Here is a 12,181-nt window from a genome sequence, read left to right as displayed (position 1 = left end):
CCCCCCACCGACATTGGGCCAGGAGGGAGCCCAAGCCCTCCTGGCCCCGCCGATTATGACTGGGCCAGTAGGGAGCCCAAGCCCTCCTGGCCACACAACCCCCCCATACAAGATCGGGCAGGAGGGAGCCAACCCCTCCTGCCCAGGCGACCACCCTATCCCATACCCCCACTAAGATCCAGGCAGGAGGGATCCCAGGCCCTCCTGCCTTGATGCAAACCCCCCACGACCGCCCCCCCTGTACCTGAAAAACATTGGATGGACAAACGAGTGCCAAGCCTGTCCGTCCGGCAAGCCAGCCATCCCGTGAATGGCTGGCCTTAGGGCCTGATTGGCCCAGGCAGCTCAAACCCCGCCCACCCCTGGATTCAAGTTGTGTGTATATCTCAGCGGCATGTCCAGATTTTGGCACACAAATATGGGTGACCTTTATACAATTCAGGGTAATTGTACAGTAAGTGTAATATACTAACTAGTTAATGCTTCCATGTACACTCTCTGCCCAAGCCATGCCCCCTGAGGGAAAAAAAATCTGAAAAATGCAGAAATTTGCAGATTAATGTATGGAAACAAACAAAGTACAACAAAACCCTTTAACGTGATAGCCTGTCTCTATGTAATAACTGCATGTTAAGAGCTTAATGCCCTTTAGTAAAAGGGTCATATAGAGTAGTATTTTTTTAAATACATATTTTACAAATAATAACAGTCAAGCAAATACAATTTGTACAACAAAAACTGGAGTAGAGCAGGCAAAAAGTGACTTTAAAAGAATCATAAGGACAATTACAAGAATAAACCAATACATTTAAGCCCTAATATCAGTTCAAAAGTCTCAGCTGTACAGAACTTATATGTTCTAACTATTTCATTAGAAAAATGGCCTGGTCAAAGTGAGAATGATACTGTATTCTGGAAACCTAGAGTTAAAATTGATAAGAGTAAAACTTAACAAAATAAAACAAAACAAAATTGGTTCTTTCTACTATGTATTAAACAAATGTGTTATTGGCTGATTTATGAGTTTTTATATAATAAATATTTTTCAGTTCAGATGTAATTATAGTATTTAAATAATCTTCTTCCTAGTATTAGAATAAGTTAATGACAATACACAATCTTTACTAATTAAGACAAAACACAACTATACAGTTACATTGAAAGGACTAACTTTTGCGTGGGTTTTTTTTTTTTTTTTCCATTTTCATATTCTCTAGCTTCTATAGTTACAGGTACAAGTGAAATTTACAGTTTCTTTTAATGCTATTTTTTTCTCAGTTAGGTCACTGGCTTTGCACAGCAATTTCCAGTACCAAAGATTTGCTACATTAAATATATGAGCATTTGAAATATGTTAGAGGTATGTATCGACTAAAACAGTAAAAGAAAAGTTAGCATTTGCTACATAGGTCTCCTTTTACTAAGCTGCGATAGCGGTTTTAACGTGCGGTGAATTGACATCCATGCTAGACTTTAACACCAGCACTGAGCTGGCATTAGTTCTAGCCGCATAGCGCGGGTTTAGCACGCACTAAAATCCTGCGTGCGCTAAAACTACTATCACAGCTTCGTAAAAGGAATCCCTAATGTATATATAGAATCTGTAATTGGTTGCCCAACTATATCTAAATTAGGCAAGTCAGTAAAACTAGATAGTTCATGCTTTTTCAGTGATCAACAAACATTTACTTAAATAAATTTCCAGCTAATCATCTCCAGATGCACCAACTTGTAGTTCTCAAATGTGGCTTTCTTTTTAAAGACATCTTTCAAATTTAGCCATTTAGTCTTCCAACCAATTTTACTTTTTCTCTCTAATTTTATTGAAGTAATTTTTAACTTCCCTTTCCTTCTGTATCTCCCTTATATGTCTCTTTAACTTTTAAATAATTTGTAGTTCTTATCTCTCTCTTCCTTTATGTTCTTAGTTTTGTTACGTTTGTCAATAGTCTTGTCAGACCTGATTTTTGTTATTTATTGTATTGTTCCCCACATTTTGTAATTTTATTATTATGTACATCGCTTAGAATTATGATTAAGCGATTAATCAAATCTCCATTAAACTTGAAACTTGACTAATGAAATTTATTGAAGGCTATAAATAAAGCATTAATTTTAAGATGATTTTCAACCACAGAAAGTCACAAGATTTGGTCTGTCCCGGCACCCTAACTTTCTTGATGACTCATAAAATAAAATAAAAAAAATAATTTCTAGACATTTCTCTCATGTACTGCCTCCAGCAAAAGCTGAAGTGTGCAGGATACTAAGTAATTCCTGCCAGCTAGGTCTACTCTTCTCAGACAAAAGTTGGCATAACTCAGCACAAAAAAAAAAGAAAGAAAGCTAAAATACAAAATTTTGTTATATAATTCATATGAGAGACATACATTACATACTTTATTTTTATTTTTTTATAACTTTATCTAAAATGAGTAACACACATATTACCATAGTTCTGGTCATCCTGTGCTTTAGGGAGTGTGGTAGTGTTTGTCCGCCAGTTAACTCAGCTTTGGCGCACAATTATGTGAACATGCAAAGTAAAATGAGTTTTGTAGACACCAGCGCACAGCACATTTATTTTAAAATATTTTTGAGATTTTAAGCCAACAAACTAAATCCATGCTACAGAAACTATCAGCTAATCAGCACAGATGCAGAGAGAAGTGCACAGAAGACCAACAGGCTAAGCTCAATGCCAGAAGTTAACTCAAGCTATGAGGTGGCATAAAAAGTTGCCTTGAGTTCCTGTGGCCAGAGTTAATAAGAGCTTCATACCTGTTTCTTCTTTAGGTGGACTTTTATAGAATTTGCCAGTATGTGTGTCTCACCCATTCTACAAGTCATTTCTGATTTTGTTCCCAGGTTTTTATTAGCCCCCCTCTTTTATGAACCATTAACAGGGGCTTTGGCGCTGGCAGCGGTGGTAACTGCTCTGACACTCATAGAATTCCTATGAGCGTCGGAACAGTTACCGCCGCTGCCGGCACTAAAATCAGCGCTATGCATTCATAAAGGAGGAGGTAAATTCTTTACTGATAGATCTCACAAAATATAGATGTCCAACTTAGGCATTATTGAGACAGTTGCAGGCTTAGCTTTAGGATCGATCATTGATTCCCAACCCTGTCCTGGAGGACCACCTGGCCAATCGGGTTTTCAGGCTAGCCCTAATGAATATGCATATCATGGAAGTGACAGGCATGCAAATCTGCTCCATGCATATTCATTAGGGCTATCCTGAAAATCCGATTGGCCTGGGGGACCTCCAGGACAGGGTTGGGTACCACTGATCTAGATCCTTATATGAGGGGGTGCTGAAAAATTCTCAGCTCAACCAATAAGAGAAGGACTTGGATATGGTTCAATCAATGATCTGAAACAATGTCAAAACAGAGAATTTTGTTTTGGCAAATTGGCACTTTATAAAATAAAAGGACACTTTTTTTCAGCTACAGTGGCAAAATAACACTCAGAATTTTGGAAGTTGGTTGGTTGAGCCGAGAACTTTTCAGCACACCCTCGTACTTACAATGGCAAATGAAAATGAGATATATTGCTGTGCTTCCCTGTTTACATTATTCTCTTTTCTGGAACAGTGTTCCTGTAGAACCAGATATCTAAAAGTGTTGACTTCAGAGATTTTCTTCTTCCTTGAATATTATCATCACATATTTCAAAGAAATTAATGAGCTAAAATGCAATCACACATATACACTAGCTGCCCAACATTCTGTAACACGTCATGCTCAATTAGCCTTCCTACCTATCACTCATACAGCATTCTGAGCAATTTAATGCTACAATGAGGCTTCCAACTTGTGTGGGTCTGAGATGGGGAGGGGAGAGAGTCTTAGGAAGATCCAGTAGAATTTATTAGTTAAATTGCCTGTCTTCTCTTGTATTGCTGTGCTTTCCAGTGTTGCTATTTTAAAACAAATGTCCTTTCCTAGATGCGTTTGCATTCTGTGTTTCTTTTCTAAGATAAATCCCTTTCTATTTTTATTTATTTTCCAAATATCACAAGTAACAAAAATACATACATTGCCCTTGAAATAAAAGCAGAAGAGGCAGCAAGAATAGCACAACGAATGCACGTAAATAAATTTAAATCAGTCCACAACCCTAGTGACTTTAAAGCACAAAATGGAGATGTTTAACCAAGAAAAATGTTAAACAAAGTCACAGAATACTAGCAAAACAGCCTTTAATACATTTAAGGTGCCAAAGCATCTTCAATTAGCAGGGGTATAGGCAAATCAATCATAGCTTTAGTTGAAACAAATGAGAAAAGTTGAGACAGTTCATCGAAAATTGACCTAATACCTTATGAAAATGTTATTGGTTCTACTTTAATAAAAACAAAAAGTAAACCATACCATAGAAAGGAGATGCAGTTTCAGCATTAAAAACAAAACAAAACCCACCAACAACAAACATAAAATACAAGGGTTCTTTCACTAAAGTGTGGTGAAGTTTTGCACCTACTTATGTTAACAGGAAAAACTTAATGCATGGTAAGTGCAAAGTTTCGATAGAAAATGCAGGTGCCATGCTTAGCATCTGCTCTGTTTTTCCCATATGTGGCAAACAGCTACCATATGGCACTGTGTTACCAGCAGTACCAGATAGCATGGATGCTTCTATGCTATCTGACACTGCAGTTAACGTGGTAAGCCACACCCTCAAATAAATAAACACCATTGCACACAAAGCTTCTGCAAATCTTCCACACATACAGCCCCCATCTGATTCCCTCCATCTACCCAAATCCAGTCCCCACTTCCCATGTCACCCTACTATCAGATATCTAAACCTCTCCGACAACCATGATCAGATCTCTCAAGCCCCAATCAGATATTCCAAATTCTACAATTTCTTCTCTCTGATAAGTCCCTCCCCTGAGACATTCCCATACTTCCCTGCACCCTGGGATGTAAATGGAGGTGATCCCTGATAATGGTCTCGGGTGAGAGCCAACATCCAAGTGCTCCCACCCCTTCTGGTCCTGGGAATCAAAATGGCCACCATGAACCTAGTGGTAGTCTCATGGTACATTTTGATTTACCAGAGTCAGATGGGGCCGGAGCGATAGGTCACTGCTATCATCCCAGCCCACTAGACTACTAGAGATAACCTCTGGGTAAGTCCCAAGGGTGGTGGGAAGCTGAAGTGGAGATTATTGTGGGAGAGGGTTTCCTTGGCTAGTTGTCACTGGGGTTTGAGTCTAAAGGTGGGATGGGATCAGGAACAGTGGTTTCAAGAAGCTTGAGTCATCTGAATCAGTAAGGTTGTACCATATAATCAAGATGTATCATGGAGATTAGATCAGGGGGGTCGAGGACCTGCAGAAATTGGTGTGTGGCCATGCTAATCAGACTACCAGTAGTACGGCTACATTTAGCATCTCTTCTTGAAATGGCAGTCAGTACAGCCGTACTAATGGCAGTCATGGCAGCTAGTGTGTAGTACCAACCTCTAGGCTAATTGTCACAGCCAGTCGTTCCTTCTACCTATCCAAGCTAAGCCCCTGCCCCTACTGGAATTAAGCAGCTAGCACAGGATTTTTAACAGCACTGTGGGTTTTAGAGCATTTTAGGGATTAGCATGGGTTCATGCTAACCCCAACCATTCAAGTTGCTTAACACAGCTTAGTAAGAAAGAAAGAAGAAAAAAAAAGGCACCACAATTCTCATCCTGAATGATTGAAAACTTATCTTAAAGTCTTAGGGCTCCTTTTACTAAAGTGCGCTAGCGGTTTTAGCACACACTTAGCGCGTGCTACAATGCTGCACGCACTAAATGATAACGCCTCCATAGAGCTTGCATTAGTATTTTTCGTTTAGCACGTGGTTAGCGCACACTAATCATTAGCGCATGCTAAAAACGCTAGCGCACCTTAGTAAAAGGAGCCCTTAATCTAATAATTGTTCACCAATAGTGCTTTAGAATCAAGAATATCAGTATGCCTCAAGGAAATGCTTTCCTATGACACATTTTTCAAGGATAAAAAGTTTTATTATAAGTCCTACATGTGTTCATATCAGAGCAAAATTTGACTGAGTGGTTGCATTATAAGAATAGCACTATAGGCTGTTTTACAATAAACATTTTCAGCAGGCCATGTTAAACATCAGGGCAGTTTGAAAAGTTTGGTAAAAAAAACAAACAAACCAAGTTAAACATATATTTAAAAAAATATGACAACACCTAATTTTCTGATAGCATGGAAAAATTGGACGCTCACTGGACTAAGTGTACAGGCCGTGATGGAGACTATTTTGAGAAATATTTAATTTGTGTTTTCTTTTTTAACAAACTTTTCAAACAGCTTTATGTTTAACATGGCCTGCTGTATACATGAGGGTGGTTTGAAAAGTTTGGTAAAAAAAAGTTAAATATTTATATCACTGTTTTATATGCATAATGCTGAAATGGTTACATAATGTACTTTAGCAAGAAGCAAAAGAAAGAATTATTCACTTACATTGCTCATGTACTCAGATAGAAGATCTTGGAGAGTTTGACGAATGGCATTACACTCTCTGATGATATTTTCTCGGTGAGTATCACGTGTGCATGATGAATCTGCTACTAAAGCTGCCCCACTGATAATACTTTCCAAGCGTTTCTCCAGGGATGGTCTTATTTGCTTTTCACTTACTATCAAAGGGTCTATAATAATCAACTTCTAAAATGAAAAAAATATATATATATTTTACTGCATTAGTATTGCTAGAAATGTAAAACATATGTTAGTCTAAATATTTTACAATTGCAATCATAATGCCAGATAATGGCAGAAAAATACCTTCTTATCTGCCAATAAAGCGGTTAGGTTGGTAACTGCTTCTTTTTTTCAGGAATCTTCTTTCCCCCCCCTCCACCTTGCCTTCTTTGAAGCACAAACAAAATCATTTCACTGCTGTTCTGAGCTGAAGCTCTCAAAGCTTGGTTGATGTTCAGTCATGTACCAATCAGTTTTGAATGGCTATACATTCAACATTTGGATAATTTAGGGCTCCTTTTACAAAGCCGCACAGGGCCTTAACGTGCGGAATAGCGCACGCTAAATTGCCACATGCACTAGCCGCTACCACCTCCTTTTGAGCAGGTGGTAGATTTTCAGCTAGCACGCGCTATAGTGCACGCTAATCCAGTGCGTCGTTAAAAATGCTAGCGCACCTTTGTAACAGGAGCCCTAAATGTTAAGGCATCCATTATATCTTATGACATCTTAGCATTTAGCGCTTGCCAATCGTTAGCATGCATTAAATTGGTTAGCACACCTTTATAACAGGACCCCTTAATATCAATATCATATCAGCTAGAACAGCTGATATACTGTATAAATGTGTGTCAGTCAGCTGGTTTTCTGTTTAAATAAGACACAGATGATACATGGCTTAAAAAAAAAATTGCTTGAATATTAAATTCATTATTTCATCCCCAGGTGCTAACCTTAACAAGAAGATTCTTCATTCTATGTACCTCCCCAAAAAGTATATATTTTAATCATGAGGAACAAAAATTTTAGCCTTCTATCATTGACCCCCATCTTTTCGCTGCCCTCTCTTTTATATTTTGTTCCTTCAACACATGTGCTCATGACATGCATATAACACACATATATGTCCCTGCTATTGTAAAAACTCTATTTATAGTATCAATGCTATAAATATTATATTAATTTCAGGGCTGAACTATTGGTAAGACATGTAAGTGATTGGTCTTGACCAGTCACTTTTTTCGGATCACTAAAAGCGATCACTTTTTTTTGTGCATCGTGAAGCATGTTAGCGTATCAGTCGCTCAGCTAGTTTACATGGCATTTCAATATTAATGACTTTATTTGCATGGCTGGATCATAGAATGAACGATTGTGTAGAAAACCATATGGTAAGCCATTTTGTGAATCAGGACGATAAATCTAATTGTCGCTAAACCAGTCAAAACTGGTTTAGCGACGATCATTAGACGATTGTTGACTTTAGTGCATCTGGGTCTATGTCTTTTTACCTTATTTGATATACTGTTGATATACTATTGCCTTTATACTGTTAAGTGTTTGAATTTTATATTTGGTTGGATTTCATTGTTTCTTATATTTTATTAGAATATTTGTTTTAAAAATATATATAAAGATAGAGGCTGATATTCAGCGTGAGTTAACAGACTGGGAACAGCCGTTGACAAGTTAGCCAACGAAATACGAGTTAACTGGGCATTTTCAGTGGCATTTAACCAGTTATTGTCATTGTAAATGCCCAGTTAGCGCCAAAAAAATAAGCTGGTGATATTGGGGGCATTCCAGGGCCGTGACCTAAGTCCTGAAATTTGAAACTTAAGCGGCCAGGCTTAGCTGGCAAATAAGGCCTCATAAAAAGCAGGCCTATCTTTGCCTTCTAAGCCATGGCTGGTTAAGTCTGAATATCTCCTTAACTGGCCGTGCTGTAGACAGCATTGAGAAACCTAGATATTCAATGCCAATCACTGGAAATATCTGGATTTAAATCAAAGCACTGCCCACTGCTGGCTGAATATTGGACAGATAAGTGCCTTGTTTAATGCCTTGTGTATATCTGTGAAGAGATCATTTTACACTTGAAATCAAATAATTACTTGACGTGTCATAATACTCTTCGGGCTGCTACAGTCACATGTTTCTTCCATTTTGTATCAGTGGGAATATTGGTTCTATGCCTGCAATCTTTCCCTTTCCAATTTCTTCACTGTTGTATGACTGGTCCTAAATGAGTCGTTGATAATAAAATTAGGCAGTAGTCATGGGACTGAGAAAAACGTGCTCAGCAAGTTTAAGCTTAGGCACTTCTGCAAAGGAATTCTGATCTACAAAGCAATCAGTTGCATTGCGGAATTGGAGTCCCCATAGTACCAATGTTTAATTTATAGTACAAAACAACCATTCCAAGTACTCTAAGGATTGTGAGCTACTCTCAAGCTACAGGTTGTATTACCTAGCAAGAAACTGTTCTGAAGAAAGCTGCATACAAACCAAGCAAAAAATCTGAAAAACAAAGTAGTATTTTATTTAGAATGCTAGCCAACAATATAATAGAAAATATAATAGACCCAATATTTAGCAGAGGCAGCCACCACATTAATTTAAATGCCAGCATTAGTGTTTAATACATATGTATATTGAGTACTACTATGAGTTTAATCTAGCCTAAAACAACCAGTCCATATAGGACCCAATTCTATAAATGGCTCCGAAAAACACGCTAAGCACTACACTATTATATTAACGGTGCACAAAGTTAGGCACTGTTTATAGAATAGCATGTATCATTGGGATCCATACCTAACTTTAGGCTTGAAGATTTACACCAGCTAAACCCTGATATAATGGGGTAAAGACCTAGAACAATTGCTTTCGCCCACTACTTATGAGGAATTTAGGAAACGTCTGAAAACACACCTGTTCCTAAAGTATCTAGACAACTGATCCTCTCTTCTCTCTCCCCTCTATAGCGATTAACTTGTTCTATTGATCACTCTCTCCTCAAAAATGGAGTTCCTGTCCTATTAACCCTCTTTCTTCCTCCCCTCTTAAAGTCAATCGATTTGTACCTTTGCTTAATCTTTGTAAACCGCATAGAACTTCACGGTATTGCGGTATATAAGCTGTTATTATTATTATATAAACCCTCATGCCTATATTTGGAGCAGATACTTCCTATTCTATAACAGCATGCATAAATATCAGGAATGTCCCCAATCCACCCATGACCCTCACATGGCCACACCCCCTTTTTGGAACCATATGAAAATTTCCACACGGATCCTGATGCCTGAAAATACACATATCAGCAGTTACCACATACTAATGGGTACATTAATGCACAACCTGAATACAAAAATACTAGAAACACCCCCATTAGTTACCACGTAAGATGTGCAGCTATCGGGTGGTAAAGTCCTGTGTTAAGCTGGTATAATTGCAAGTCTTAATGCACTTCAGTAAAGAAAAGCTTCTTAATCCTCAGGTACAAACTAAGGAGCCTTTTTATTAATACTTAACATAGGAAGAACAGACTACCACCATTCACTTTTGAATGAAATATTATAATCAAGTTATTTATGAATAAGTATTTATCAGCAAACTTTATTATCCTTAGGGGGAATTCCTTGAACAGCCTAAGGTAAAACATAGACCTATGTCGGAAAATGTACCCCTTAGCCGCGTTCTGCATACCAACTAAGATAAGAATTTAATGTTGGAAAAGTATAAAAAAGTATTTATTTATATATGAAATAGCACTTTTGAGTACTTTAACTTCAAAAGTGCTATTTCATATGTATTAAGGTGTTTTGTGGCATTTTGTGCTCTAGCTATTTTATAAAAATATTTTTGGGGAGGGGGCATGCCATTGGCAGAAAATGGACAGGAAGTGTTAATCAGCTAGCATGTTCATATTAGCCTACATTGATCTAATCTAATCTAATCTAATCCTTAGGTTTATATACCGCATCATCTCCACGTTCGTAGAGCTCGACGCGGTTTACAGTAGGAGAAATAGGAAGGAACTACAACAGAGGGTTAGAGGTAGAAGTGTGAAGAAAATTTACAGGACTTGGGATGCCAAGATATAAGAGTTTCCTTGATTCCTAAGTTGGAGGGAGACTTACATTTTTTGAGAAAAGCCAGGTTTTCAGATGTTTGCGGAAAACTTGGAGAGAGCTCAAGTTCCGAAGAGGGGAGGTAAGGTTGTTCCAGAGCTCAGTGATTTTGAAGTGGAGGGAGGTCCTAGCTTTCCTGTGTGGGAAATGCCTTTTAGCGAGGGGAAGGATAGTTTTAATTTGTGGGAGGATCTGGTGGTATTAGGGTTTGAGGAATTCCAAGAAAGAGGGATAAAGGGAGGGAGGATACCATATAGGATTTTGAAAGTTAAACAGGCGCATTTATAGTGGACCCTGGCGATTATCGGAAGCCAGTGGAGCTTGGCCAGGAGCGGGGAGACATGGTCAAATTTACTTTTAGCGAAGATGAGCTTGGCCGCGGCATTCTGAATCCGTTGGAGTCTGTGGAGGTTTTTCTTAGTTAGGCTTAAGTAGATAGAGTTGCAATAGTCCAATCTGGAGAGGATGATGGATTGGACAAGGAGGGTAAAATGTTTTTGATGGAAGCAGGATCTAACTTTCCTCAGCATGTGAAGGCTGAAAAAGCATTTTTTTTACCAAGGATTGGAGGTGGTCATTGAAGGACATTAACTTGCTAACATGGAGTTAACATGGGAGCTCTTACTGCCTTCTTAAAAGGAGATGGAAAGAGCTCTTGCATTGACTTTTTACAGATACCATGTGTAAACATTTGCACATGACTTGAAAAAATATATATATTTAAACATTTTGTTGTGTTAAATCTGGGCTTAGCATGTGGGAAAGCTCATGTTAGGACACATTTTGTCTGATATTCAGACCATGGAAGATAGCCATCTGTCTCCCGCAGCGAACCCAGAAATCCAGTGCCAATGCTATATCCAGCAACTGGCATTGGATTTCCAGAGGTTTTTTGGCTAGCCAATTCATAAGCCAGCTAAGCCAATATTCATCAGCTGGCCTACTATTTAGGCAGGACTATCTACCTGCTGAACTTAGCTGGCCAGCTGCTGAATATTGGCAGTAACCAGCTATGTGGTGTGACAGCGCCAGTAATCAGGCTATCCAATTAACAGGATATTCAGCAGAAGATAGCTAATGATCTCCGGCTGAATATCGGTGGGCAGTGCTATTTAACTGGCAGGGACTGACTCCTTCGTGACTCTCTACAGAGCTGCGTACATCTGTTAGCATTCTAGAAATAATTAATAGTAGTAGTAGTAGATATTTTGTAGATTTCAATCATATCTATCCTCAGCCATCTTTTTTCCAACCTGAAGAGCCCTATCCTCTTTAGCCTTTCCTCATATGAGAGACGTTCCATACCCTTTATCATCTAACATTTAGTTGCGGTCATCTACACCAGCCACTGACAAGACATAAATGGGCATGGTCTAGTGCAGTGTATCACAAACTGTGTGCTGCAGTGAGATTCCATGTGTGCCACACATGATTGGAACCTAGCTTTAGTTGACCTGCAGAGCAGCCAATTCTGTGGATGCTTGAGCAACCCAATACTGACTTTAGTCAGGTATTGGTGAACATCCATTGGTTC

The 12,181-nt window shown here is 38.6% G+C and overlaps 1 protein-coding gene across 5 annotated transcripts in view; it reads right to left on the bottom strand.

Moving 5' to 3' along the window:
- Positions 1-12,181, bottom strand: part of CTNNA3 (catenin alpha 3) — a 1,751,094-nt gene that overhangs the window by 1,280,489 nt on the left and 458,424 nt on the right. For all 5 annotated transcript variants that reach the window (XM_033940460.1, XM_033940462.1, XM_033940461.1 and 2 more), the window contains exon 7: positions 6,491-6,694. In XM_033940460.1, coding sequence (XP_033796351.1) covers positions 6,491-6,694 — 204 coding nt within the window. The remainder of the gene's footprint in view (positions 1-6,490; positions 6,695-12,181) is intronic.

This window comes from Geotrypetes seraphini, chromosome 4 (genome assembly GCF_902459505.1).
Source record: "Geotrypetes seraphini chromosome 4, aGeoSer1.1, whole genome shotgun sequence".
Classification (NCBI taxonomy): Eukaryota; Metazoa; Chordata; class Amphibia; order Gymnophiona; family Dermophiidae; genus Geotrypetes; species Geotrypetes seraphini.
Note: the sequence above shows the minus strand (reverse complement) of the source record. Positions and strands in the feature narration are given on the sequence as shown.